The following is a 27,749-nucleotide window of genomic DNA, read 5'->3' on the forward strand; positions in this document are numbered from 1 at the left end:
AGTTCTGCCTCAGTCTGGGTCATATAGTGTTTGCAGATAATGTTTTTTGTTTAGTTTTTCTGTTGCTGTTTTTTTTTATGCAGCACTAGATGGATGCAGTTTACAGACAGAGTCAATATATACAGTTCACTCTGGAGCAGCTCATTGGGTTACATTTTTTTTTCAATCTACATATATAAGAAGGCCAAAGAGTAAATGAAGACTTTATTTGTCAACTTGTCAGTAAAATGGCTGCAAATTGATCAGGACATGACCCTTTTTTTTTTATTTCTACTGCAGTGTTTCCTTTCTTTTAGAGAAACAAACAAAAAAATATGTATAAACTCTTGCTGAAGGACCTAGTAATGCATGTAAATAAAACACTTTAGGTAGTAATATACTTGTTAAGAATGACTGACAGTATTCTTCTGAGGTCTAAGTGCTGCTAGAGGAGGCGACATGTACTGAAATCTGAGTATCAGCCAGGGAATGAGGCATCTGAATTCTGTTTGTATGCTGGAGATGCACCTTAATGTCAGGTGTGAATGTAATCAGTGTCAGAAAAGTAAACTTAATCGACTTTCAAATTCCCTTTCCGCTGCTCTTCCTGGTGTAATTTCTGTTGTGGCAAACCGCTGTGAAAATCTGCTCCTCCACACAGGTTAGGCCGAAAACAAACACTCTTTTGCAAATCCAGTCTGACCCACGTCTGCATTAATTGATTTAAAACATGCAAGTGTCTTCATCCTAAACTGGAGGGAGAACATGTGATGGAGGCTTGCATTCCCTTTCTCTCCACAAACCTCCCGATAGGGTTTGGAGCTGAGCGGAGCCAAAACAAGAGTTCACTGCCAGGCTGCAAAGGCTGCTCACCCCCCGCTCACCCCGTCAGACTGACAGGATCCAGGAGTCAAAGCTTCATTTTCTCCTCTCGTACCCGGTTGGCCCCTGCCGCAGATTGGCATCTCTATGTGCAGCCCCAGGGGCAGCACACATTAGCATACCCACATGGTGGTTTGGCCTTAGCTTTTTTGGATGTTGACAAAGGGAAGCAGAAGGTGGCAACAGGCCCATCTCTTGGACAGCATACCCATCAGCTTTGGGCCACAGAGATGTCCTGGTGTGATGTGGTGGTTGCAGAGAGGCGAGAGGGAGAAGGTGCAAGAGACAGAGTGAAGCAAAGGGAAAGATACCACAGACGGCACAAGGCCAATATGCAGCACAGGCGCTTCTGTCCCTCCCTCCTTCCATCTTTGCCATTTCACGACAGGGGTCCTGCTCCGGCACTACCAAAAGTCTGCTCCGTGAAAGCTTGTTTCCTACCATTTAGCACAATAGAGCACTTTTCAGCAAGCTGCTCCTACAGTGACAGGAGAATGCTTCCTCTTTCTTGTGCTGACAAGCCAGCAAAGTCCTGCTGTGTGCTTTTAGTCCAGAGAGGACAAATCAACACCGGTAGCAAAAACACGCAGAGAAACTGACACCAAATTGTCTAGAATGTCCAGGCACTCCTTTAACAAAGTCCAGAGGAAAAGCTCCGTCAACCCCTGAACTTTGGACGGAAACACAGAGCCAGTGGGTCTCTCAGTCTTCAGCCACAGTTGTATTGGGTTTTATGTGGCTCGCTGAAGAATGTGCCTCGCAGCTATCCAGCCTCTCAGAGGATCAGCAGAGGTAATGCTCTGGTTGTTTGTTTCCAATGTTCCTCCTGCTAATGTAATAGTGTTCCAGGGCCTGAGGTGAAGGTGTTAGTTTATATTAGAACCTGGAGATATTATTTCCCCTTGGATGAAAAACATATTGACACGAAATGTCACTTTTCATATTGTGTGAATTTTGAAAAAGCTTTTCATAACTATTCGAATAGTTTCATAACTATTCCACAAGTGGCCTTCAAAGTTAATATCGCCTTATGTTTATACATAGTTGTCAGACCGCCGGTCTGTGCATGCAGCCACACAGGACTCTGTCTATGCTGTACGCAGGTGCCGCTACCTCCATGTTTAGCACAAGTAAAAGCTGCAGGTCATAAAGCATGGTACTATCAGTTGGCAATAATGACAAAATGAACAATAAATGGATACCGACGTATGTGACAGCATTTGAATCCAGGACTGTAACCGAGCACATTATTAGTAGCTATTAATAGTGTTTTGTTAGCAGGTAACTTGTTGGCCAGGTAGTGTTACTGCCTGTTTGTTTCTCTTTCTGTTTTACTGATGTTGCTAACATGGGTTTGGGGTTTGAACAGTTCAAAGTAAGACTAAAACAGGTAGAATCACAGTACCACCTCGGGGCCTGGTGAACTGCCTTTCAGAGATGCAAATAATTTCTACCATGGTCACTAAGAATTCTCATTTCTGATTGGCTGGAAGGTGTGGATTATATTTAACTAACCAGACAATATAACCATACACCTCAAACTGTGGGTAAAGACAGCAACAGTGAGTCTTAACTAAAGAGTTTGGTGCTAGTGTTAATTATGTAACCACTAACAACACCTGAAAAAACAAGAAAATCACTAAGAACCACCAACAAATAACTAAGAACCACCCACCACTTCATGCTGGGTGTTTCCTCATCCATTACACATTTCATGGGAAGTAAAACTTGGTATTATCCCTCATTTGAAACCCACATTTAAACATCATTTAACCAACTCGCTGAAAAAGACAGAGGGAGAAAAAAAAACAAAAAACATGAGACAGAGAAAGGGGGAGTTTGATGTAATTCTGTGTAATTCTGTGTATAGGACTACACACAGTCAACTACACACAAACCTGTAACTATTGTCTAATATGAATGGGCTGTTGCAAATCATAAACATGGGAATCATTCCCATTGCTACCTTCCATCCCAAATGATGTGAATGCAGCTTTACAATCTCCATCCTACTGGTTTACACACAGTTTACACACTCAGCTATGAAGCCGCTGGACCAGGCTGCTCTGCATCCTACATGCTTAACACAAACACACACACACATCACAGATACATGTCTGGACTATGCTATTCATTTGGCTGCAGATGGAGAACAGATACAGAGAAGCACGCTGCTCTGCTGTGAACATTTCTTTTCTTTCTCGGTTTCTCTCTCTTTCATCTCTCTTTCCTTGTTTTCTCCCACTATCTTTTCTCCTCTGTCTCCCATATCTCCACCAAAAACACAAAATGCAACAGACACGCCAAAACTGCTCTGTCTATTGATGTAGACAATATTTAAAGATGAAAGAGTACACGATGGTAGTGCTAGGGGTTGCCATGGAAACCTGCTCTCCATCACCTCTAACAAATCTGCTCATTCGATGTTCATGTGAGACAGTTGGGCCAGCAACAGCACAACAGGGAAAGGGAACAAACTGCTTCTCAATCTGCACTTTATGTTACACTTCAACTTGGTCGTATAGGTGGTAATGTATGTAAATGGAGACCTTTTTTATCCTTATCTACAAATCCCATAATTCAACAGCAACTGGACGAAATGCTAGCCTGCAGGCTGCAATTAGAGGCCAAGCCCTGCTTGTGCTCCGTGTAAGCATCAACAGCTCCCTCAGATGCTCAAGTGCTTAGGAATGGAGAGGCGCATGTACCTGCTTTTGAGCATGTTAGTGTATATGACTGTGTGTGTGTGTGTGTGTGTGTGAGAGTGGAGTGTGTTTCAGCTTCACCCTGAGTACCTGCCTTCCTTATCCAGGCAAGTCACGTACTAATCCAGACACAAACGAAGCTAGAAACTCAGGCAACAGAAAGAGGCTGGCAGAGAGGAAGAGATGGAGGGGAAGACGTATGTAGAGAGAGAAAGAGAGAGAGAAAGATATATCCAGAGAGAGAGAGCGAGAGAGAGGGAGAGTGAGAGAGGAGGGGAGCCCACAGAGAGAAGCTGTGGGGGGCGGTGGACAATGTTTCCTATTTCCTGTTTGGCAGTTTTAGTTGCTCACCTGAGACTGAAAGGCTGAAAAACAAGCTTAAGTTGTCAGTGTAGTGTCGTGCACCACAAATTCCAACTTACAGTCAATTCCCAAAATGCTACACCTCTCCACATCTGACAGGGATTTCACAGGGAGGAAGAGGAGAGGGAGAGGAGAGGAGATAGAGAGATATGGGCATAAGCTGAGGGAGGGGGAGTAGAGGCAAGAACACTGTGTCAAAACCTTGTATATTAGTGAATGAAACGTGGCCCATTAAGAGTACATGTTACCAGCAGTCACCTCTAAGCCATTTCCAGGCTGCTGCTCTGCTGCTGTTAAAATCCTGATTTTATAACCATGACATCATATGAAAAAATCACCAAACACATAAATTAAAGACAAAGACTGTGCTGTGATTTCAGCTATATTTTCTTGTGAAATGAACACTCAGAGGGAAAGTTAGAAGCGACAGAATGTCTTTCTTATTTTGTCTCTCACACAGAGCACAACGGAGGCTGTAACAAACTGCTGCTCTGCCTCTCTTTTCTACGGAAAGCAGCTTGGTTTGTTTAAAAAGTGGCTACGATTGTCATTAGGTGCTTTTTTGAAAAAAACAAAAATAGCTGAAAACTGTTGTGGATCTGCTGTAAACGGGATGTAACGCTAGACCACAGCCGGTTGGGCCTAAAAAAGGGAAAAAAAAACAGGGCTAAGAGAGGCTGCAAGAGGGGAGGAGAATGAAGAGGAAGATAGGAGGATAAAACGAGAGTGACGGAGGGGGAAAGGAAAGCAGGTGATGGGGGGAAGGGAAAGCATGTCACAGTGGGTGAGAGAGTGAGGGATGGAAAAAGTAGCAGTAATGGAGGGAGGATTGAGAGACAGAAAAAGGAAATTGTAACTGGATTTATAAATGTTGTATGGTGGATAGGACAGCTGTCCGGTAAACAGTCCACAGAGATGCATGGATCATGTCAGGGCAACAAGACTGTAACACAAGGGGAAAAAAAAAAGCCAACTACAATTTACCTTAAGAAAAACTGATGCACTGCAGCACAAGATAAATGCTATACTGGGTAGTTTGAGGAGGGGTTTTGGAGCCTGGGTGTCCAGCCTTTGGGAATAAGCCTAGATAATCCTACGGCCTGCTGGTGTGTGTGTGTGTGTGTGTGTGTGTGTGTCTGAGTGTGTGGGGAGAGATAGGGCAGTGACTGGAACGAAGACTGAAGATAAAGGCCTTAGACTGAAGCAGAAGTCGGGTAAGAGGAGGTGCGGGGTGATTGGGGCCCGGGCCTGCAGTCTGAATGATCGAACGTAATAAGTTTAAAGCGCACACATGCACACGCAAACACACACACACACACTACACAATTGGGACTAGTATCTGTTCTTGAATGTTGGGGTTCAAGTTGCTGATACCAGTCGTCAATATTGCAGCTACCTGATGATTTGTCTCATCAAGCAAATAATAAAACATATTAGCTGCCTGTGGTCATCGTATATCGTGCCATCAAAGCGCAGCAGCAATAACAAGGCACAGCAGACACAGCAGTGTGCACGAGCGTGTAATATAATAAGGATTGGCGTTGACACATGCAGGGGTTGGTTGGGGCTGGGGGTTAGATGAGGGGAAGTACACCCCAGAAACCCACAATGATCCATTAGCCAAGACAGCGCTCCCAGTTTGACTTAATCCTAAAAGCCTTTTTTTTCTTGAAGGTGAAAACACGCAGTTTGAAAATATGAACAATTACATAAGCCAAGCAGCCAAATAGGTTTATGTTAGAATGAAATAACCTTTACCTTGTCATACATAATGCTACTTATCATACTAATACCACTGCTAACTGCAATACAAGAACAATGCTATTTATTTATTTCCATGCCTTCTACATGGATCATCAGCTTTAGCCTTTAGTCTTTCAGCTCTTTATCATGTACTGTGTGTAGTGGTAATGTGCATATTTAAGACCCATTTAGAAAAATACAGCTAGAAACAAGAAGAGTTCAGTCTGAGACAGTGTTTTCAACCAACTCATGGAGCTTACAGTATCTTTATTAGACCGTTGTCATTTCAACCGGCAAAACTGACATCTACTGGCTGGAAATATGAAGCTTGATGTTGTCTACCTCTTTCTAATATTAAGGACCTATTGTTTCAAAATGAGTAAGAACTGGGGTGCATGTGTGATGCACATACGGAGAGAGAATGGTCTATTGTCTGATGAACTGATGAGCTGCCAAACCAGACGACTGCATATGCTGTGTGTAATGTAAAGCTGGCTGTGAATAATGTGCAATGCCTTAATGGACTGCGTATCACATCCATGTCTATGAGTGTGTGGCTGTGTGTCACAGTGGGGTATTGTTGTCATGGTTATTTCTTTGTTTTGTCTCCGATGGTCCTCTTGGTTCAGTTGTTTTGTGTATTTAATTAGCCTAAAAGCTTTCACCTCTGTTGTGTCTACAGAATTTAAAGCCTCTACACAGACGTTGTTCTGCACACACACACCCACACAGGTGTTTTTTTTTCCCCATTCAGGGTACGGACTGATTGACATTTCTCTGGCTTTACTGCCACTCTTTTGTTGAACCTGTTGGGGCAGAGAAACCCTCTTATTGCACTGAGATCTCAAGCAATCCCCCCGTAGCTCCACCCAGCTAACGGAAAACACCTGTGTGGGTGTGCATGACCTTGAAGTTGCTCTGCTTGTTCTGTTTTTGATTCATTAGCATCAGTAGAATGTGAGGCAATAACTTCTGTAATCCAGCAGCGACGGTAAAATACATGTATGCCTCTTGTGTGACGAATTAAGGAAGAGGTCGGGGGATGCTGAGTTCTGATTTAGATGCTGGGAACTCCAATAAAACAAGATAAAACATGAGGAAATGTAAATGGCTCCTGGTTTTTGTTTTTGGCTGTAAAAACCTGAACTCCGCCCAGCTGGTGCACCACAACCCGACCAGTAGCCTCTCAACAAGTGCACCCCGCTGTCTCCGGCAAGATGCTACATCTGGAATGCAGGATGACGGCTGTGATGGTGTTTGACGGTGGAGGGATCTCCTGTATCTGTGTCGGTGTCAGCGCCCATCTCTCATTTAATACTTCCTCCGGCCGCACCAGCCCTCCCCCTTCGTGAAAATGGCACGCTGAAGTGTGATGGATACTCTGGATTAACTCTCGCCTTGGAGGATGGCAGTCTATGCTTTTCTCCACGTATACAAACAAACACACACACACACGGCTGTGGTCAATTTTCCCAGGTAATATTCTCTCTCTCTGTAACAGCCTGACAAACAGCACCTCCTCTAATAGCCACATAATACCACCCTCATGCTCAAGGGCACAGAGCATTGTCCTTTATGTGTACATGTGTGTGTGAGATAGAGAAAGTCTGAAAGAGTGTTTGTGCGCACAAAAGAGCTTCTTTGTGTGTGACGGTGAGACTGTGTTTGTGGACAGCTGTATAAATAAGGATTTGTGTATGTGTCTGTACTTTTAAGAGTCAAATGAAAGGCAGTGAGGATGACGCAAGTTGCCCCCTGCCAGCTTAAACGAACCCATCAACAAATCAAACGCACATTAAAATCCAAAATACTTGTGATTATAGACCAGTCAAACAGAGGCTGCTGTGGATGCTGAAAAACTCTCCACCAAAAAGTGTTTCATGTTGCCCTCTTCCCACTCACTCCTTTCGCTCTCTTATATAAACAGACTCTTGCATCTTTCTCCTTAGACTGTTTATATTTCTCCTTCTATTCATCTCTTTCATCGCTCTCGTATTGTCGGAGGAATATTGTGTGATATTGCACTGAGACCTTGGCCTTTCCACTCTTCTGCTTACTTGCTTGCAAGGAGTGCACACATTTTATGTATCTTAAGGTAAAAGTGTCAGTTAAATCCCAAAAATGTAATCTAAGGGATAATATACAGAGTAACTCTGCTTGAGTTCATGCTCAGAGTAAAACCTCAGAGGAAGGACAGTTTGACTGGACTCCTGCCAGAGCTCAGCTCTTCTCTGCTCCATGTGACCCTCCCCTTCAATTGTATACAAGGACAGCAGTCCTCTGGGTGCATTCAGGGCACTCCTGTTTACAACAGTCTAGACTGTTTACAACCAATATTTCATTTACTGTTTAGCAGTAAGAGGACAGTGGCGAATTCTGGAGGGGGGCGTTTTTTTCCCCTCACTAAGTATCTGTTGTAGCTTCACTGATGCCAGTCAGTGTGTCGTTAATCTGATTTTAATTAGATTAAAGCATCTCTCGCAGAAACAGGAAGCAGTGCTCTTGTGCCTCGAACGGGGCCAAACAAAGGCTCCAATTGGCAAGTAAATCTCACTGCGCTTCCTCCTACTCCCCTGGACTCATTCTTGTCTCATAATTATCACTTTGCTCCAACTGCTCAGGTTTGGGGAGATGGGGGAGGCGAATGACATGGTTAATCATCTGAAGAGCCTGATGTTGCCGGCTAATGTGGATTCCCAGCAGTTTTTTCGCGTCCCACAGAGCCTTGTAGGAGGAGAAACACTGATCAGGGGCACTGAGATATTTGGGAGTCAGGGAAGTTTAAAGAACTTGAGAAACAGTTGATCACTGCTGGGGCAGAGTGGGTGGATGTGCTGTTAAGTTTATGCCCAGTCACAGGGGAAGTGCTGGGAATTAGAGACGCCCCACTATCCTTTGCCAAACACAGGTGGATAAATGCTGCCATGCATCAACGCACACGAACACACATACTAATCTGGGAGGACTTCATCCCACTAATGATGCATAGAGTCGTCGCTTTCCACGAGACCTCCTAGGAATAGCATTATTATGCAAACCTCTGTGTTTCCAACAAAACACAAGGTGGCTTCACTTAAATAAACCTTCGCTCCATTCATTTATTTTTATTATTTTTTTTACTCCTCCTCACCTTTCATCACTGCCGGTGAGAGGAGGGTGGGGAGTTGAAGGGGTGGGGGCTCCAGTAGATAAATGTCAACTGCAAGCCACTGTGTTGTGCTTAGTTTTACTATCAACAACAGAGCAGAGAAAGTGATCGGCATGTGAGGAGTATCAGGTTAGCAGGCTCGGTGAATGGTGGCACTGCCAGCAGCTGGTGTGGCAGAGTGGGATTCAGTTTTGATCTCAGGTGAGGGAACGAGAGAGGGAGGGGTGAGGGGTGACAGATAAATGCATATATCTACATCATTGCTGTGCTACTGTATGTCCCCAAATTAATTGAGGCGCCCCAAAGCTGGGTCGACTCAGAGGGTGGTGGCATCTGAAGCAGTGTGACAGCTGCTAAGATGTGTCAGAAACAGAATGATACAGTTTAGCTAGCTAGCTAACAGACACATGGAGGCCCTCAAGTTGCATTGCAAGTGTCAAAATCACAACTTTAGCCTCGTTTCCACCACAGGAACTTTCCCCAGGAACCAGGAACCTTTTGAGGAACTTAAAGTTCCAGGTACTTTTTGGTCGAAACGTGGCTTTGCCTGCTGTTGCTTTAAAGCTATAGGAAGAAATTTGACTCATTTCTGTTTAATATACACAGTTTGGGTAGAAATTCCTATCTGATGTTTTGGTTCTAGGTTTTTGTTTATTTTATGTATCTTTTATTTAACTGGGACATCTCCTGAAATCTTTTTTAGATTTCTGCTCGTTTGAACCCCATTTAGCTTCATCTCTACCATTTGAAGGTTATTGCTGAAATGGAGCTGAACTGTGAAATCAATTAGTCACTCGTCACACCTCGTGATATACTGGCCTCCTTTTCTTAGAGGAGGATCAACTTCCCTCTGGACGTGACAGCACCCAGTATAGAGAAGCTGTGGAGGCAAAGTGACACCCTGTATATTTGGCATAAAGGAAGGTGCATTGCCAAGGGAAATGTAATGACTGAGGCTACAAAGAGATGGAGACCTATATAAGGTGCCAGACAGTCTGGATCCAACCCTGTGCGGAGTGGACACTATGTGTCAAGATAGCAGAGAAGCTGAGAGTGAGAAAGTATGTGTGAAAGTCTGTGAGCATGTGTCCGTGCAAGTGTTACATGTTTATAGGCGCGTGCTTTGTTTGTGTGCATGCTTTGTATACGTGACATCTGCGTGTGTCTGAGTGCGGACGTGCGGTGGCTAGTCATCATCTTTTGGGGTCTCAGTTTGCTGTGAAATGTGACGGCAGGAAGTGAGGAAGAGGAGGTGGAGGACGGAGAGAGTGAGTGGTGTGTTCATTCTGAACAAAAGAAGGAGTGATTCACCCGTGTGGTCGACAGGGTGCATGCTAGCAGGAAGTCAGCAAGGCCAGGATTCAGCGTTCACTGTCTGAGTGTGAAATTCCACAGGCATAAGAATGGGGAGCACCTACATGAGAGTGCTGCTTGGGAGCTGCAACGCAGAGTAAATTATTCATGATATTCTGCTTTAACTTTGGGGCGTAAAGTAGACACAGAACAGGCCAGAACTTTCCCTCCCATTGGAATTGTGCTACGCTGAAGCAGACTTGGCAGCAGTTAATGACGCAGAGATGCTTTATCTTGAAAAATGGATCTGCTTGAACATATTTGCTCACTGTGGCAGGACGTTCATCGTGCCTTTCGGCAAGACGATTGCTTTTTCTCGCCGCCGCAGCTTCCAAGCCACAGCAATATTACAGGGAGGATGAGACGAATCAGATTTGTGCCACAGAGCCTTTAAGTGAAATATTTCCCCTCCACGTGCAGAGACAACAGCAGAGACAAACAATGAAAATGTAGCTCCGTTCTCCTTAATTCAATTGAGGCTCTGACTTTTCCGACTTCAAGAGCTCAGATGCATCAGAGACAGAGATGACTCCGATAGCAAGACAGTCAGTGTTCATTATACTACAAATAGAGATCTCCAGTGGGATGATATCAAAGAGGGTTATACAATGCAATACGTAACAGCTTGCACTATTGTTGTTTGTCAACACGAAGACCGCGGCACAAATTAAATGCTCGGCTTGCAAGACAAAGCAGTGAGACGTGTTACTCAGTTGTCGTCTCGGTAAACGCTGGTGTTTTTTCAGTTGCTCAATGTGTGTTTTGAGAGGAGAAGGGAGCACAATAAATCTCCCACGGATGGAGGGAGCAGTGGAGTGGCTGAGAGCGAGAGAAAAAGACAATTAGGAAGTGAGGTACAAAGAGAAAAAATAAAGAGAGCATGAGGGGATGCTCATGGAAACACTGAGGCTTTTTGAGGCCTTTACTTCTTCGTCAGATTCCTTATAATCAAATATGACTAATTACCACTACCTGGTGCAGTTATGATCAATCAGCCTCACTACAAACTACAAGCAGTGGTGAAAAGATTCATTACGGTGGAAATAAACTCAATGGGAGACGAAGTTCACCCACAAAATTTCCAATTACTCCTTCATACAAAAACATGGCCTGTGAGGAGCATGCTAGCCTCAAGGTAAAAGGTAATCAGGGTTTCGCTGATGTGGATTTTTCAACTTGACAAAGTTTACATAGTACACACTAACATCACTATATGCTGCACAAAGGCTAGGCTAGGTTAGGGATACAGTATGAACTTCCTGCAGTCAGAAAGGAACCTTCTTTAGTACAACTCACATCTGGTACTTCAATATAACAACAGCTAACAGCTTCACAGATGTCAGTGTTGGTCTGTGGGTCCAACACTTCTGTCCTGACTGAAATATCTCAATAGCAGACATTCGTTATCCCCAAAGGATGAACCCTGCTGACATTCTATTGAGCACCACTGTGAGGATGGCATTTTTGGCTCTTACTGATTTTCCTGACACTTGATACAAATATTTATATTCCCTTCAGTGTGAATTGTAATCTCTTTGGTGATTCCTTGACTTTTCATCTGGTGCCGTCATCAACTGGAAAATGTTTATTTGTGTAATATTTCAATAATATTTCAGCTGTACTGTGTGTCAGCGCTAATTGTTGCCAACTGAAGACGGTAGACACGGCAAACGTTATACCCACTAAATATCAGCAGGTTAGGCTGCACAGTTACAGCCAATTCATGGTTGTTGCATCCATGTCGCTAAAGGCGCCTGTGTGACATTCATTTTCACCATCTGCCCATGTCCGTGCAGTTTGGACTGTTACACATTACAAACACACAGACTGTGCACGCACTACAATAGTAAACTGGAAGCGTGTTTTGTTTTGTATGCCTGACGTTCAGCCGCAACGGTCCTATTCCGTTTAGTTTTTTGACTTCTCGTTCGCCATCATCTTTTCTTTTTTCATCGGTGGAATGGTGACAACAAAAAATGACACACATAAGATGATATAGTAGACAGGGGTCAACATATAGCATAATGGTGAAATAGTATCTCTCTGTACATAAAGTACATCTAGATAAAAGACCAGAGCCCATTTTCGTTATCTATCAAGGTCAAACGATTCAGGTGTAAGTTTTCTCTGGATGTGAGCACTTGTACTCCTTCACGTTGTCTGCTGGAACTCACTGTAAAACACACGACAGCTGTCTGGCAATACGGTGGAGAGTGTAACAGAGAGCAGATGAATGGGGGGGGGGGGCTGGTTAAAGGGTAAAGGCTAATTAATGTGAGGCACTATATTTCTCTCAGGATAGCCAACAACTGTTTCTGTATTCTCTCATCCTCCTCCTCAGGCTAGAGGAAACCTCAGCTCTAAGAAAACAATATTTTCAGTTTTTATTGAGGCTGTTATTTTTTTTACCTCTGCTCTCAGAAAAATTAGTAAAGATCTGCACACACACTGAGTAATGGCACATCATACCTTCTGTCTCCCCCTCCTTCCTCCCCTCACCTGACTTTTCTCGGATCCAAAGGTTTAAGCTGTGGTTTCAATTAACTGCTGGGAAAATGTTTCATCATCTCAGGGGCTCACCGCCTCTTTAATGAAATGCGCCTTTTCACACCTCTTAATTACTTTTGTTACATCCATCCCTCTCTCTTTTCTCTGCCTCTGTTCTGGGCAGGATGAATAATGCACTACCAGTGACTCTGGACTTCTGGACAAAGTGGCCACATAATCAATCACAACATTAGTTTACTAGGTGAAAAAACTCCAGAATAGATTTTAATTGAGTTATAGTCAACAGAGATTGTAGTAAGTGCACAAGAGCAAGCATTGATATTTGTTTAATGACCCTAAGTGACTCTGATGTTGGAATTCCCACATGTGGGGTGTCAAACTGTGCAAACCAACAATTCCTCCAAATAGAAAAGTTTTTTTTCAGTTCCCTCTAAAACTGAAACTACTTGGTTAAAGTTAGGGAACTATAATAGACGATAGGAACCATTTGGTGAACCACAGTCACCGACACTGTCGTGTTACATGTCACATCTCTGCTTCCAGATTGCCACCATGCTATTTAAAATCACACGCTGGAGGAGCTTTGGCTTCTTTTGGTTCAGTTTAAACAAGCAAAGGCGGCATAACAAAAGGTCTTTTTAACTGCATTATAATGGAATCTCTGGGCTACAGCCCCGTTTTTATTTTTCATATTCATGTAAACGTGATGCAAGTTGCTGATTGTTTTGCTACTCATTGGCAAACTAAAGATGCCGTTAAGTGATTCACTTGTATTTATTGTTATTGCATTCAAAACTTAGCTCCTACAGCGAGGTGCGCTCGCTCATTGTATTCATTAATGCATGTAAAAACATTCCACATGCTGTGCAAGCACATTAACAACACACACCTCCTCTGCTCTATGGATCATGCAGGTGTCTTTCAGCTCATCGTTTTGGTTTTACTGCCTGCAGCTCGACTGTTCTGGTTCACTCTCATTAATGACATCAACGTCCCTTCCAGTCACAGCAGGCAGGCAAAAACTGACGAAGCCCCTGTACGCTACCTCACAGCACTTTAACAGCAAACACACAAAGTGAGCAACTGTGTGTAGAACATACTGGAGCATTTAGCAGCTAAACAGGCACGCATGTCCCTCATACTGAATAATGAACTTAAAAGATTTTAGGTGGCCAGAAACATGAAGCTCTGTGTCTGCTGGATGTAAAAACAAATAAGCATCTGTTTCCTGTTTGTTCTCTATAACAATAAATATAAATGATGAGTCAATTGTGTTTACAGCTTCCTCTTCTCTCTCTCTCTCATTTTCTTTTCACACACACTCCTGCACGCACGCACGCACGCACACACGCACACACACACACACACGTCCACACACAAACATTACGACTAATCATTGTCCACTGCCAGGTCCTGCCTGGTCCCAGTGTTGACCTCTCTCTGTCTGACATCAGATCAGGACCGGGATACACATGTAATCTCCCGTATCTCCCTCAGCCATCGCCACAGAATGAGAGCCGCTCTCTCTCTCCCTCTCTCTCTTTCTCTCTCTCCCTCTCTCTCTACAAACACAGATGAACAGGGGATGTGGTGGCGGTAGTGCAGGGTGGAGTACGTGCCTGAGCATACACAAAAATACATCTTCATAGACAAACAAACAAGCGGCCAAACGACTCTGATGTGTCCTGAAAAGGCAAAAATGATGAATGTGCTTTAAAAGTCACTGTGGGTTTTTGCTCCGGTGATTAAGCTTATTATCCGTGCATCTCACTGTTGTTATTCGCCTGTGTGTCGAGCTAATAAACGTCAAATATGATTTGTCAGTCTGCGAGCGAGAAATCGCAGAGTGCTCTCTACAACCCGAACCCACACACACATTTCAACTGTGCCTGACATTTAGGTCTATAACAATAATTGCTTTCTCTGGATTCAAAACTCAGAAGGGTGTTGTTTGCACATTGTGTAACGTAATCACACCACAATTGTAACCGCTATAGAAATACAGTGTCAGCGTGCCAGCTTGGCTTATACCCATGAAAACACAGCGAGTGGAAAATATTAATTATCATCCTTGAAGCTTTATCTGCCTCCCTTTACTTTAGGAGTGATTCACAAAAAAAGGCAAAATCGGTTTAACTTGGAAAAGCACGGCAATTAATTGTGATCTGGCTTAAAGACAACCCACTTTGCTGTGTTAATGTGGTTAATTAACAGTCAAACAGGAAGTGGTATTGACTTTGAGAGTCTGCCACTAAATATTGATGAAGGTGCTGATGTGTAAATACCACATGAGGGTCAACCGCACTCTTTCTCTCTCTCACACACACACACACACACACACACACACACACACACACACACACACACACACTCATTGACATAATGCATTCCCTTACCCCTACGCTAATCTTAATTCTAATCCTGAAGGTGTGTCAGACAGTGAGGACCTCCTCACTCTCTTAGGAAAATACTTAAGTTTGGTCCTCACTATGCAGCATTTACAAGTAGACACACACACACACACGCACGCACACACACACACACACACACACACACACACACACACACACACACACACACACACACACCTTTCCACAGAGGAAGGTATCATACAAACTCATACACAAGCAAATACACATTCAATTACCATTCAGATGCACTGCTGTATATGCTGCATGCTAATTTGCTTTTATGACTGCTACTACCTGACTGCTGTGCCAAAAAAGAGAGCATGAGTGTGTGCGCAAACACACACACACACACACACACACAGTTAGTCACAGACTGTTGCCAGAACCAGTTCCAGAGTCTTGGGACACAGTCGTACTCTTCATACCTCCGTGCATGAGTTTGGTTTGCCAGGTTGCCTTTGACATATCACTGATCACCTGATATAATGCTATATTCATACACAAACCCCCAAACAGGAGAGGACATGGGAGAGTATGCTGCGAGATGATAGACATTTTTAACTATGATCAGTTTTTTCTATGCAATTTACACTGAGGTGTATGCCTGAACTCTCTGAGGGGGCTAACCAAAATCAATACACAGGCTTTCTTTATGGGAATATAGGATTTGATTTCAATCAAAATCACAGAATTAGACAAACACAAACATCGCTTTCTAGTTAATTTATCTATTGAATTAACATTTTGTCAACTCTATTTCCAGGAACTTTACAATATCATGATTCAGTAAATATCAATATCCCAATTGGGACTGTAACTAACAATTGTTTCCATTATTGATCAAAGGCACTTAGGGACATGCCCAACACTCTGGGCATGTATTTGTTCACTTTCTAACAGAGAGTTAGATGAGAGGATTGATATACTCTCTAGGCTGTATGGAAAATGACTCTAAAGGACTCTAAGTGGCTAATTTAGCATAGCATAAGGACTGTAAACAAGGGACACAGCTAGCCTTGCTCACACTGTTAACTTGGAAAAGTTGACTTTGCTTAAAAAATGTAAGGCAACCAAACAATAAACATTTTAAGTATTGGATAAAATAGAAACTAATTTAACTTAACTAATTTTACTAAAATTGATTAGATTCTGAATCAATTAGCAGCAACATTTAAAGTTTAATATTCAAATTATTTGTACTTGCAATACTTAAGTTGTGAAAGCTCAAAATATATATTGTTCACTAATAAACACAATGCAATACATTTATTTATTTTTTTATTAGAAATACTATAACATGTAAAATAAATGTACCATTTCCTTCCTAAATAATTTATTTTATACTTTATATCAGAACAGGCTACACTTGCTTCAAAAAGCACAGTTTGACAGTGGCTAACATTAATTACATTAGTTATTATTTGTGGAATGTCACAGAATCACATTAAAATCCAAACTCATGTAATTCTGAAACAATTTGTCAATTAAGCCTCAACTTACTGAATTTCATCATATGAAAAAAAGATGAAGGGAGAAAATGGCGTAGCCCCCTTAACTTCATTACAGTCAGTGGTCAAACGGATCCATATTTGTCCTTTGACAGTGAATAAATGTTAAACGGAGGGAATGGCAGTGTTTTTTGAGTGCATTTAACTCAGTTAGTCCACATAATTTGATCGAGTGTTGAGGAGTTGGCACCTTTAGTGAAATAGAGACCGACGATATGAAACAGTGAAGACAACGTGGAGGTTGTTTTCTTTGGCATGAATAAAGCCTCATCGAGCCCAGACAAGCTGAGCGAATTAGACTATTAAAAGCTGGCAAAGTGCTGCAGCGCTGATGGGGGGGGTGGGGGTGGGGGGGGGGGGGGGGGGGGTGGGGTGGTGGTGGTGGTGGTCCAGACTACAAAGGCTGATCAACTGAACATCGCGAGTAAAAACAATAGTCCATTCATTATAGTACAGTATACTGAGATTGGTTAAGTGATGCAATAAAACTCAGTGATGCTGAGTAATATTTACTCCAATTGTTCAAGTAGAAACAAATTCCAGGCTAACAGAGCAGCAACGAAATCTACCGACCTCTACATAAAGGAGATATAATGTTTACATTAGAGTTGTAGAGCTGCTGTTGGACAAAGTCTGTTATGTTTGGACAGATCCAAGACAGCTTTTTTTTCCCATTTCCAGTGTTTATGCTAAATCTTCTCATCGAACTTTTGTCAAGAAAGGAAAAAAAACATTTCTAAAGCTAAAATATTTCTAATAATCAATCAATTCACAGTGATTTTAAACACAGAAAATCAGCAATTCAAGTCAAAATCAAAACAAATTCAAATCAGAAGCGAGAATGAGCTACACTACGTGCTGCGCAAAACTTGTTTGGAGTGAACACTGCCACAACAGGATGACAAATACTGGCCATGTTAAAACTAAACAAAGCTGTCATCTCAAACAAAGCATTAATCATCTACATTTAATAACCAGCGCATTCTCAATAATCACCTGGCTTTCAGTTCCCACCCTCTCTCGTTGACTGTCCCTTCACTTCCCTGTTTGGGCCAAAGTTCTATTTACAACTGCAAAAAACAAGCAGGTTAAGAAACCACAGTGACGTGTTCTGTCCGTCTGTCTATGATCTCCTCCGCTCTGTTAGATCACAGTGCAGCACCTGCACACACCAAACAGCGCTTAAAGGACAGTAGGTTGGTCAGAGTGTGTGTGCATAATGATAATAAGTAACGCATTAATGGGGAAACAAGCAAAACATCGTCTTGACATTGACAAAGGCAAAAGCTATTGGCGATCACTCTGATGATCATCGATCACTCAGGTCATCGTCTATCGGCACAACCCTATTGACTTGTGCCCCGGTGCATTGCTGCAGTATTTAAGAAAAACATGGCACCCAGAACGGATGCGCTCAAAAGCTGCCAACAATCGACTGCCACACTGGAGGCACAAAAACCTTCAAAATGAGCAGACTTCTTTTTCTGTCACACTTTTGTTGACCAACGCACCTGACCTGCTGTCAGACAAACGAATCACACTCATGTCTCCGCCAGCATTGGAGACCAAAGATCTTCCTCTGTCTTCCTCTGCAGGATGACATCTAAATACAGCAAGTTATTTACAGACTGGCTCTCCTCTGGAGTACTCTCACTCAGCAGTGAAAGTGTTAACACAGGGCTGCGCTGCTTGCCAGACGAGCGCCTACCTTTTGACGGCTCTGTGCGTTTGGGCAGATCCAATGTGTCGTAGTTTTTGTCGTTCTCACCGTTTTTTCTGCCTGGGTAGGAGAGAGAAGAGAGGAGACGATGTCAGTGTCACATCCCGAGACAAGCGGATTGGAAAGGACAAAGTTGTAGATACGGGAGTTAGACCGATACGGGTTTGGAAAGATATCATTCTCTTTGGGTCATGGAGCATCTCAAAAGGATTAAAGTCCACTAATAAAACTATATTGGTATATAGATTGGTTACAGCTGATCAATGTGAGGCAGGTTCAATGGGGGTTGTACAAAATGAACATATATCGGTCTAATCCAGGTCTACACTACATACCTACCAACAATTAAGCATGAATGTATGCATGTACACACAACACAGAAAGCTAGAAGCGTGATATGTTCAAACACACATATAGAATACACGCCGTCTTCTGCCCTCGCCCTGAATTGAGTTCAAGGCCACACACGCACATGTGCAGTAAATCACCACACTTTCTTTCCACAATCACATACACACACTTCTCTAATGTAACAGCAGCACTTCTACTTCAACACACCTTGAATAATGCAGAGGGTAAATGGAATGGGGTGGTGGTGGTGGGGTTGACTGCAGCACAGCTAACGGTCATCTCACATGCACATGCACATGGACATGGGACAGTAAAGAGATACAGAGACAGAGAGGCTGATGCCTTAACTAGATGGAGGTGAAATTTACGGTCACTGGGGCTGGGGGAAAAGGAAGTTATGAAGCGCTCCCTCTGGGCTGAACCCCCACCTCCATTCAGGAAACAAGCTCATACATTTAAGTTGCCTAAATCAAGGTTAGGGAATAATTAGTGGGTTTTTTTTTGTTTTTTTAAAATGTGAAATAAGATATTAGCGAGTTAGCGCTGTCCTCCTGTGAAATTATATACTGTATAATGGATCAATGTTGCATTAATCATGGGAAGCTCAATCTCAATCATGAATGATTCTAATATGGATCAATATAATATTCATTTTTGCATATTTCGAGGTCTGGTACACACACCACCACGGGCCTCCAAGGACAGTTTTTTTACTATTCCACGGTCAGAAAGTACTTTCAGACAGACAGCAGAAACACCGCCATGTTCTGGCCGTTGGCCCTGGTTGAGCTTCTTCAGCTTGCCACTGCAGTGTGTGAACTGTGTGACTGTGGCAGACCACAAAAAAACAGTGCTGAGCTGGTTTTACTGGTAAAACATTTTAATGCAAAAGGAAAAGGTGGCTGAGGTGCAGTGGGTAGAGGAGCAAGACAAAAAGAAGCAAACAAAGGAAAAGGTGGAGTTGAGCACACACTGAATTTTTCCATTTTTCAGTGTGTGGACAACCTGGACAAGTATAAAGACTGGAAGCAGGGGGTGGGGTGGGGGGCAGCTATTCTGGCTCTGACTAAAGGTAACCAACAGTGTGTGCACTGTGTCTGTGTGCAGGTTGTCCGCTGGCTAGCTGTTACTACCACTTCCATTCTTTAGAGAAACTAAGCTATGTGACCTCATCAGTAATGCACAGACATGAGAGAGAATCTTCTCATCCAACGTTCTCAGAATGTTAATAAGAGTCTTTTCCAAAATGGACCTTTTCCAACCAGCAGAAACACCCTAACTTTCAAGGTTAATGAACTTTGGCACAAAATCTTGAATATTGGCGGCTTCAATACAAATCTGATAACACATTTGTACATACACACACACATACACACACATACACTAACAGGGCCTGGAGCAGAGCTTGACATTTATGCTTAAACACAACACAAAGGGATCAGAGATGAGGTTCAGGTTGGATACAGTCTCTAGTAAAAAGTTGCATAACTCAGTTCAATCACAGACTCTGACAAAAACCAGTTTGGGGATAGATTTCAGGTTTTAATTTCCAGTCCTGCATCTTTGATTCAGTTGATTAGTCAAGCTCTACTTACATCCTGACGATAACCATTGGACTTACCTGCTTTTTACCCGTCACCTATTATATAAGACTGAGGAAGAACTACTTCTAACAAACTGTGAGGATCGGGACGGGTGGAGACTATAATACTCAGTGCTACAATAGGTAAGTAGGCATGGTGAAGGAATGCATGTGGAATGAGTGAAACACCCAGATTTTCAAAAGTCCTTGGAAGTTTTTCAGGTTTTTGGAGGACACCCAAACCTACTTTTAACTATGTTCTACAGCAAGGGGACAGGAGGAGGAGGAGGATGCGGAGGAAGATGAGGAGGAGAGGTGGGAGGATGGAGAGGAGAAGGAGGAGGAGAGCTGAAGTGAGAAGGGTTGAAGGGGGGGGCACTCACCTTGATTAAACCATTCCTCTATAGTTAGCCAAGGAAGCAGCAGCAATGCCAAAAAACACAAAGCAGGGGGAAGAGAGAAGAGGCATGGTGAAAAAGATGTGTGTGTGTGTGTGTGTGTGTGTGTGTGTGCGCGTGTGTGTGCGTGTGTGTGTGTGTTTGTCAAGAAGCTGTGCAATACATGTGAAACACAAAGGAGTCATCTTTTACTGAGGAGTGAAGGGGAAGGAGAAAAAGACCAACAGAGAAAAAGGAAGGAGTACTTTTGAGATATAAAAAAAAAAGAAAAAGAGGCAAGATAGGAAGCCATTAGCAGTCCATAGGTGTTGTCTAGGAAGGAGTTCAAAGAGTTGGCATCAGTGGAATGGCTTTTTAGAGAGAGGGAGAAATAGCCAGAAAAGATATAAAGACCTGGTAGCGAGGGAATAGGAAAGAAAGAAAAAAAGGAACAGGGGAAAGACTAGAAAAGAAAGGAATTAGCCTCTACAGCTATGAGAGCAGGACAGACCAGAACAGTGAAACACATACATAAAAACAGCACATCGTTTGTATAAGTGCTTCATTAAAATCAGTGTGTAGGCAGAACAGAAATGTGCTCAAAGACATGGAAATAACCACCAAGAGTCAGACTGTTTATTAGCTAAAACAAAGCATGAGTTGCTGAGCGTGTGCTGATCATAATGTTATGCTTTACACTGAAAGTGACATTAAACTGTAGACGAGGCTAAACTCAGCCTACTTAAGGTAACCAGGCACATTTGCCGACTGTGTTGCTTAACTACCCGCCTCCATGCTCCTTTATAGCTGCGTTTAATGTTTCTGTACCTGAGCCTCTTTTCTCAAAGAATACCTTCAGGGTCTGCAGCAGCTAAACACATCTCATTATTTTAGTGTGTGTGTACATGTGTTGGAGCGTTCGTGTGGCTAATTGGGTTCTTTATAAATCTGTATACATGTTAGAGTCTGTGTTGTCCTGACCCCTGAACCCTGATTCTCCAATGAGTCGTTAGAAGTCAGGGGTCAGTGGCTGCTAGTAACGGCTCATTGGCTGACTGATTAATGGCAGCCATTATTGTTGTGCAGCAGGGAGATAACAGTGTCGTTTAGCTAACAGCCTGGGAGAGCGCTGATTAAGAAGTGGCTAACAACACATACGTGCATGGCACATCTGTTAAACCGAGTCTGTAACGACGCAAACATCCTGACGCGGCAGACGGCGCCATAATAGGCGTCCTTTATGGAAGTCATTTAAGAGAACTCAGGTGTCCACATAGTCTTGTATGGAAGGTAAGAAGGTACAGTTACACAGTAAACCGCCTCATCTGTAATGACTGCACACACACGAAACACTCTGTGGACGTGTGGCTCGTACGGATGTAAATATTTAATATGTATTACAATTGTGAACGATCCTCTTTTTTCAGTGTTAATTTACACATACTGAAATGTCAGTGCCCTGGTGTTTATGTGACTTAGTCGCTGTGTGCGATGCCTTCACTTACAGTTTATGTGATTTAAATCCTGTATACAAACCAAGCATCACATGGGACAATACAATTGATGTTGAATAATTGTAATTGATGAAATTAAGTAGAAACTGAAGTGATGAGACGTTTAAAAATGTGAACTGTTTTCTGTCTGAATCCCTACAACAGCAAGCGATGAAGCGGATTCAGGTGATTGGAATATAAAAACGACTTTCATGTGAAACTTCAAAACTGCACTTTGGACATCTGTCTGAACTGTATCTATGTGGTCTACTCAGCTTCTGTATTGCACTGCCATCAGTCAGTTGTTTCTACATCTTACAGATTTCATCAAAGAAAAGAAAAGAGATTATGAAAACACTACATGTATCTCTTTTCAGTCATTTTAGCAAAATTACATTATAATAAATTATAAGGAACTTTTCTAATTGGTCCTGGGTTGCCTGTTATGAAATAAAAATCACCATAATGTTTTTATGCAATTCTACAACTAATTAAGTAAGAGTAAGAGTTGTAAGAGTAGGTGTTTTATTGAAGAGGCAGAAATCTGATTTTGGAGTTCCTCATATTTATGATTATGATTATTGGCGATCCTGTTTTCATCTGTCTCCCTCTTTCCTCGTTCTCACCCTTGGCCTTCTTTCCTCCAAAGCAGCCGGCGTCATCCTTCTTCTTCCTCTGTGGTCCCGCTGAGCCGGGGGCCTGTAGCACTGAAGGGTCCTGGAACTTTTCTGCCCCTGGCACCTCTTTGTGGACATGGTAGGACAGGTTCCTCATAATACAAACACAGTTCTCCACAGACTGGGAGGAAAGAGAAGCAGAGACGTCATCATCTTAAAGTACATGAGCTCAGTAATTCTTATGCAAAAGACTGAGAACATACGCCGTATACTGTACAGCTGTTATCCTACCTTATTGTCCATGTCCTTCTTCCCTACAGCTGATTGGAGAGCGTGCAGCAGGGCGTCCACCAATCCCTCACATTCCCTCAGTCTGCGCCGAGCCTCTGCTCCGTCCGAGCTCACATTTCTACAGGAAAAAGTCAGACACACATACACACACACACACACACACAAACACACACACACACACACTGTCAGTGAGCATGAAAGAGGCCATGTAGAGGAACATCAACATCAACTACAACAGCTGCTCTGAATTTGCTCAATTGCAATTTCTACAGCAGATCATCAAAATTTTAGGATTGTGAGGGAAGTTTTGTATTATTTAAAGGTCTGACTTGCTGTAAGTATATATACAGGACAGTATACCAAGCTGCATTTGGGTTTTCTAGAGTTTTTTGCAGTTGTCAAAAGTCAGTATTTGAGACAATGGTAATCATCTTAAATGTAAACACATGTAAATCACATAAAACCCTCAAAATCTGAGACACTGCTGATGCATACTATAATTCTCCATTTGCAACTCGTATTACTACGACTCCAAGAAGTCTTATTGTTCCTACAACTACTATTACCACTTTATGCATAGTGGCAAGGAATTTTAAGTTGAGTTCAAGTTTACGCTACGTCATTTCAATCACAAAAAATATATCAATAAAATATCAGGAACAGTGTATAAAAAACAATTAAACTTAAAAACAGTGACATCACTTTTTTTTTTCCTTGGTGTGCTACATTGGCATCACTTCAGACTTCTAAAGGCAAGTGTTTGAACTGGTTGACGATGACTGGCAGATAAAAAAAAAAGGCAGATATCAGTCCAAACCCACCGTGTGATTTTGTGGCTTTTGCATGTGACCCATGGCCCGTCTGCCTCTAATGTACAATGTAAGAAATCCCAACTGCTTTAGAAATAATCTTAAGAAAATGATGAATATAAATTTCATTTTTGGTACAAAGGGAAATGCCATCCCTGTTACATCAGCCAGCGCCCTGAGCAGCTCTTTATAAGCATAGCAGCAGAGCGGGTGCAGTCTTAGTGCGGCTGTCTGACTGACTGTGAAAGGCAAGGCTTTAAAGAGGGTTAAGGGATAGCTGGGGCTCCCTGCTCCTCTCCAGGGACTTCATTTATGAGGGCTTCCAACCCACATAATCCCATTAGCCGACCCCCAGTTAGTCCTGTGGCAGAGTGGCAGCCTTGCGGAGGTAAGCAGTGCCGGAGTGCTTCATAGTGCTGTGTGGACCGAAACACACATCGCATCCAACGCCGCTGCACATGTCGATGTTTCAGTTTAACAACAAAGGACACGAGTGCAAGGCCGATCGATACTGTTCTATATTTGAATAATTTAAGAATAATCCATCTGTGGTCACTAATTATTAATGTACAACTAAGAAAGCACACACATCCACTTATTGACCTGCACAAATGGGCAGAACCTTATACACAGAAACATATCACCTGCCTGACACCGTGTATGAGTATTTATGCCATTTGTCTGTGGAGTGCAGACCCGCACTCACTGGTAGAGACAAGGCAGACGGCACCGGCCATCTGGACCCACTCATGAACCAAACCCACCCGTCTTCAGCTGTCAGAAAACAGTCACCACCGTCCCTGTAAACGGATCCAGAGGAGCGCCCGCCTTGGATTTATTTGACAGGAGTGTGTTTGGGGGCAGACAGACACAAGAGTTTTATTGTCAGCTGTTTCATTTCCAGGAGTGTTTCAGGGAGCAGTTGTCTTGGTGGAAGCTTTATGGACGGTGCATCTGTCAGTGGAGACGGTGTGGGAAGGTGCTGTTGTCTTTGGAACAGGTTATCTGGTGGTGTAATGTTGAGTTTTTAGTGGGGGTTCAGGTCTATAGGCACTGATGATTATTGATCCACCAACAGTGGACCATCTGTTGTTGTGTTACCGCACTTCCTCTCCAGGTGAGTAATCTACTAATGCTACCAAACATAAAGAGTTGAGCTGCATGCATTTGCTTTTTTTAACGTATTACATCAGCTCCAATTACATCTATCCTTAAGCACTTAAGCAGTAATCAGTTATGTAGGTGTGTGATTAAAATAAATACGTTTGTAAATCATGCATTGATTATGTTTTCTATCTAGCTTTTAAGCAGTGTTGTGGCAGTGGTATCAAGTAAGGCTGCGTCTCATAGCTTTTCCCTGCAAATGAGGCATCTGAGTGCGGGACAGCTAATTGTCCCCAACACACAAAAACCCACAATCCGAGCAGCTTTCAGCTCAATCTAATTTCAGCTCTTTGGGTCAGAACAAGTTCGGTCATCTCCGTCTGTGTTTACAGTGACAACCTTCCATCGCTTACTCCGATATCTGCTGCTTCTGGCTCCTGTGCACATGGAAAACTGGCGTGCTAGAAAGTGTGGTCCATGACATGTAGAAGACTTTGGGGACATCCTGACGCTTCCTCTAGTGTCACCATTTGGGGTTTTGAGAGAAATGTCTCATTAACTATCAAATAGAACAAAAATTCACATCGCCCTCAGGATGAACTGTTATAACGTTGGAGGTCCGCTGTCTTTTCATCTAGCTCCACATTACAGGATACCTGCTAACCATAAACATATTCTTCTTGAAAGTGTTAGCATTTAGCTCTAAGAGACACATCACCAGTACTGGTGTATTTCAGCATCTCCAACATTTTTCTTTTTTCTTCCTTGAACAGCAGATATGTTTGTCCCCTATGACAACACAATTAAGACGACAATATTTTGACAAACAAAGAAAACAGTGACAATATAGAAAAAAACAACGACTGCAGGTCTGTGAGGACAAGGTCGTTCTCTTCACTGTGACGACCAAATGCAGAAGTGGAAGACGTGCAGATCTCCTCTAAAGCACAAGTTCTTTTATTATTAACCAGGAAATAGTTAGCTCCATTAGCTCACTGCAGTTTTTGGTGGCATCACACTAAACAGGACAATTTGGCCACTTTCTGGTCTCATTATTTCGCTTTATAATCAGAGGCTAAATGAATAAGTGGGTGTGCATTCAGAGGTCTGTCTGTATCTGCACAGAGGCCGACAGCCCGTCACTGTGATCTGGATGTGTCCATAGTGTGTCCGCTTTATCAGATGAAGTGTGGGTGTGAAGGTCACTCAGAGTCATGTGGCCACCAGAGGACAATAGAGCAGCTGGGAGGAATAGACCGGAGCAGGACTGATGGAGACTGATGGAGATGGATGGCGAGGCGGTTGACCTCTGCTATCGCCCTGCAAGGTCAATGGCAACACTGAAAGACCATATGTGCCCCCCGGGGTGGGTATCTTTTAGGTTTTATCGATTCTGATTCCGTTTCTGATTCAGCCTCTTATCTTATTGTCATTCAGATCTTTTTCATTTTATCTGAATGATAATGAAGAGAAAAGAGAAAAATACAGTGTGTTGGAAGCCAAGCTGATCTTTATTATCGTCATATTTAGGCTACTAGAAACAAAATCAGCCTGACATTTTGCTCATGTCGGCTTTTCACTGCCTACGAGCTGGGGTTACTTTGAAATAGGTGTTTTTCGAATACACGTCGAGATATTTCAGTGGATAAATGAAAACTTTAACCTGCTGGTTTTGCTGAATGAAGAGTCTTTAGGATTCATCCTCTGGGCAATCTGGATATGTGTGCTAAATCTCATCGACAGAGTGACTAACACCGCCTTCCCAAGAGAGACACTGCTAGTGAAGCTAAAAAGACCAATATGTAAACATGCACATGTGCTCAAGTCTTAATATAATATGATTCTGAACCATTATGACCATTAATCACAATAATACATTTTATTTATAGGCACCTTTCAAGGCACTCAAGGACACCTTACAGCACACAGTGAAAGATAAAATAGCAAGCACGAGGCATAAAACCCAAAATAAATCAGAATAAATATAATTGCATAAAAGAAATATGATTTACAGGACAGTGTTGGAGTTAGACAGAATAGGCAAATTTGAAGAGGTGTGTTTAAAAGATAGGAAGAGAGTCAATATTACTGATGTCTTGTGGGAGTGAGTTCCAGAGTCGAGGGGCAACACGGCTGACGGCTCTAAAACCCCTGGTGTTCAGACAGGCAGGAGGTAGAGAGAGAGTAACAGAAGAGGAAGCTCTATGGGGACACCAACAATTCTGTGTTCTTGAAAAAAGCTTTCTATTCACATCAGTTTATTTTTGATCAGTGATTCCATGTCCTTGGATTATTCTTGTCTTTTGTTATAATGATCCACAACAGTAAACTCTACCTCTGATCTGACATTATTATTATGAACACCACATCTGTGTAAGCACTGATGCCCATGGAAACCCAGCAGTTGATAGTGGAATAAAAAAAGTCTGTTCTTTCCCTGGGACCAGTTCCAATTCAGAAAGAGCTCTTGATATCCAACCCTGGTGTTCACCTCCACCCCCGACACACACACACACACACTGTTTCCCCTTACTGAGCCCACAGGGTAAACACTGTAAATAAGTTGGCCCGTATCGACAGCAGAGGCCATTATAATAAAACTATCCCCGGCTTGATTGAGGTGTAAGCTGCGTCTCAGTTGGCACAAGTAAACAGATTCTCCCTGGCATTAACGCTTTCTCCCCCTGCGTCTAGGCAACTGTGGGCTTGGTTACAGTTACCATGGAGACATATTCTCGTCAGCAGTGCCTCTGCCAGCGCCATCAGTGGTCGAGGGAATGAGAGTGACAGGGAGATATTGTGATA

At 42.8% G+C, this 27,749-nt stretch overlaps 1 protein-coding gene across 6 annotated transcripts in view; it reads right to left on the reverse strand.

The window, feature by feature from the left end:
• The window catches only part of arvcfb (ARVCF delta catenin family member b), a 222,974-nt gene that overhangs the window by 24,724 nt on the left and 170,501 nt on the right, over nt 1-27,749 (reverse strand). For 4 of the 6 annotated variants that reach the window (XM_056375564.1, XM_056375561.1, XM_056375566.1 and 1 more), the window contains 4 exons: nt 23,032-23,149; nt 22,750-22,921; nt 20,637-20,654; nt 18,309-18,380 (listed from right to left, as the gene is read on the reverse strand). In XM_056375564.1, the coding sequence (XP_056231539.1) occupies nt 18,309-18,380; nt 20,637-20,654; nt 22,750-22,921; nt 23,032-23,149 (380 nt within the window). The remainder of the gene's footprint in view (nt 1-18,308; nt 18,381-20,636; nt 20,655-22,749; nt 22,922-23,031; nt 23,150-27,749) is intronic. The other 2 variants (XM_056375562.1, XM_056375565.1) reach the window with 1 other exon arrangement.

This window comes from Seriola aureovittata, chromosome 5 (assembly GCF_021018895.1).
Source record: "Seriola aureovittata isolate HTS-2021-v1 ecotype China chromosome 5, ASM2101889v1, whole genome shotgun sequence".
Lineage (NCBI taxonomy): Eukaryota > Metazoa > Chordata > Actinopteri > Carangiformes > Carangidae > Seriola > Seriola aureovittata.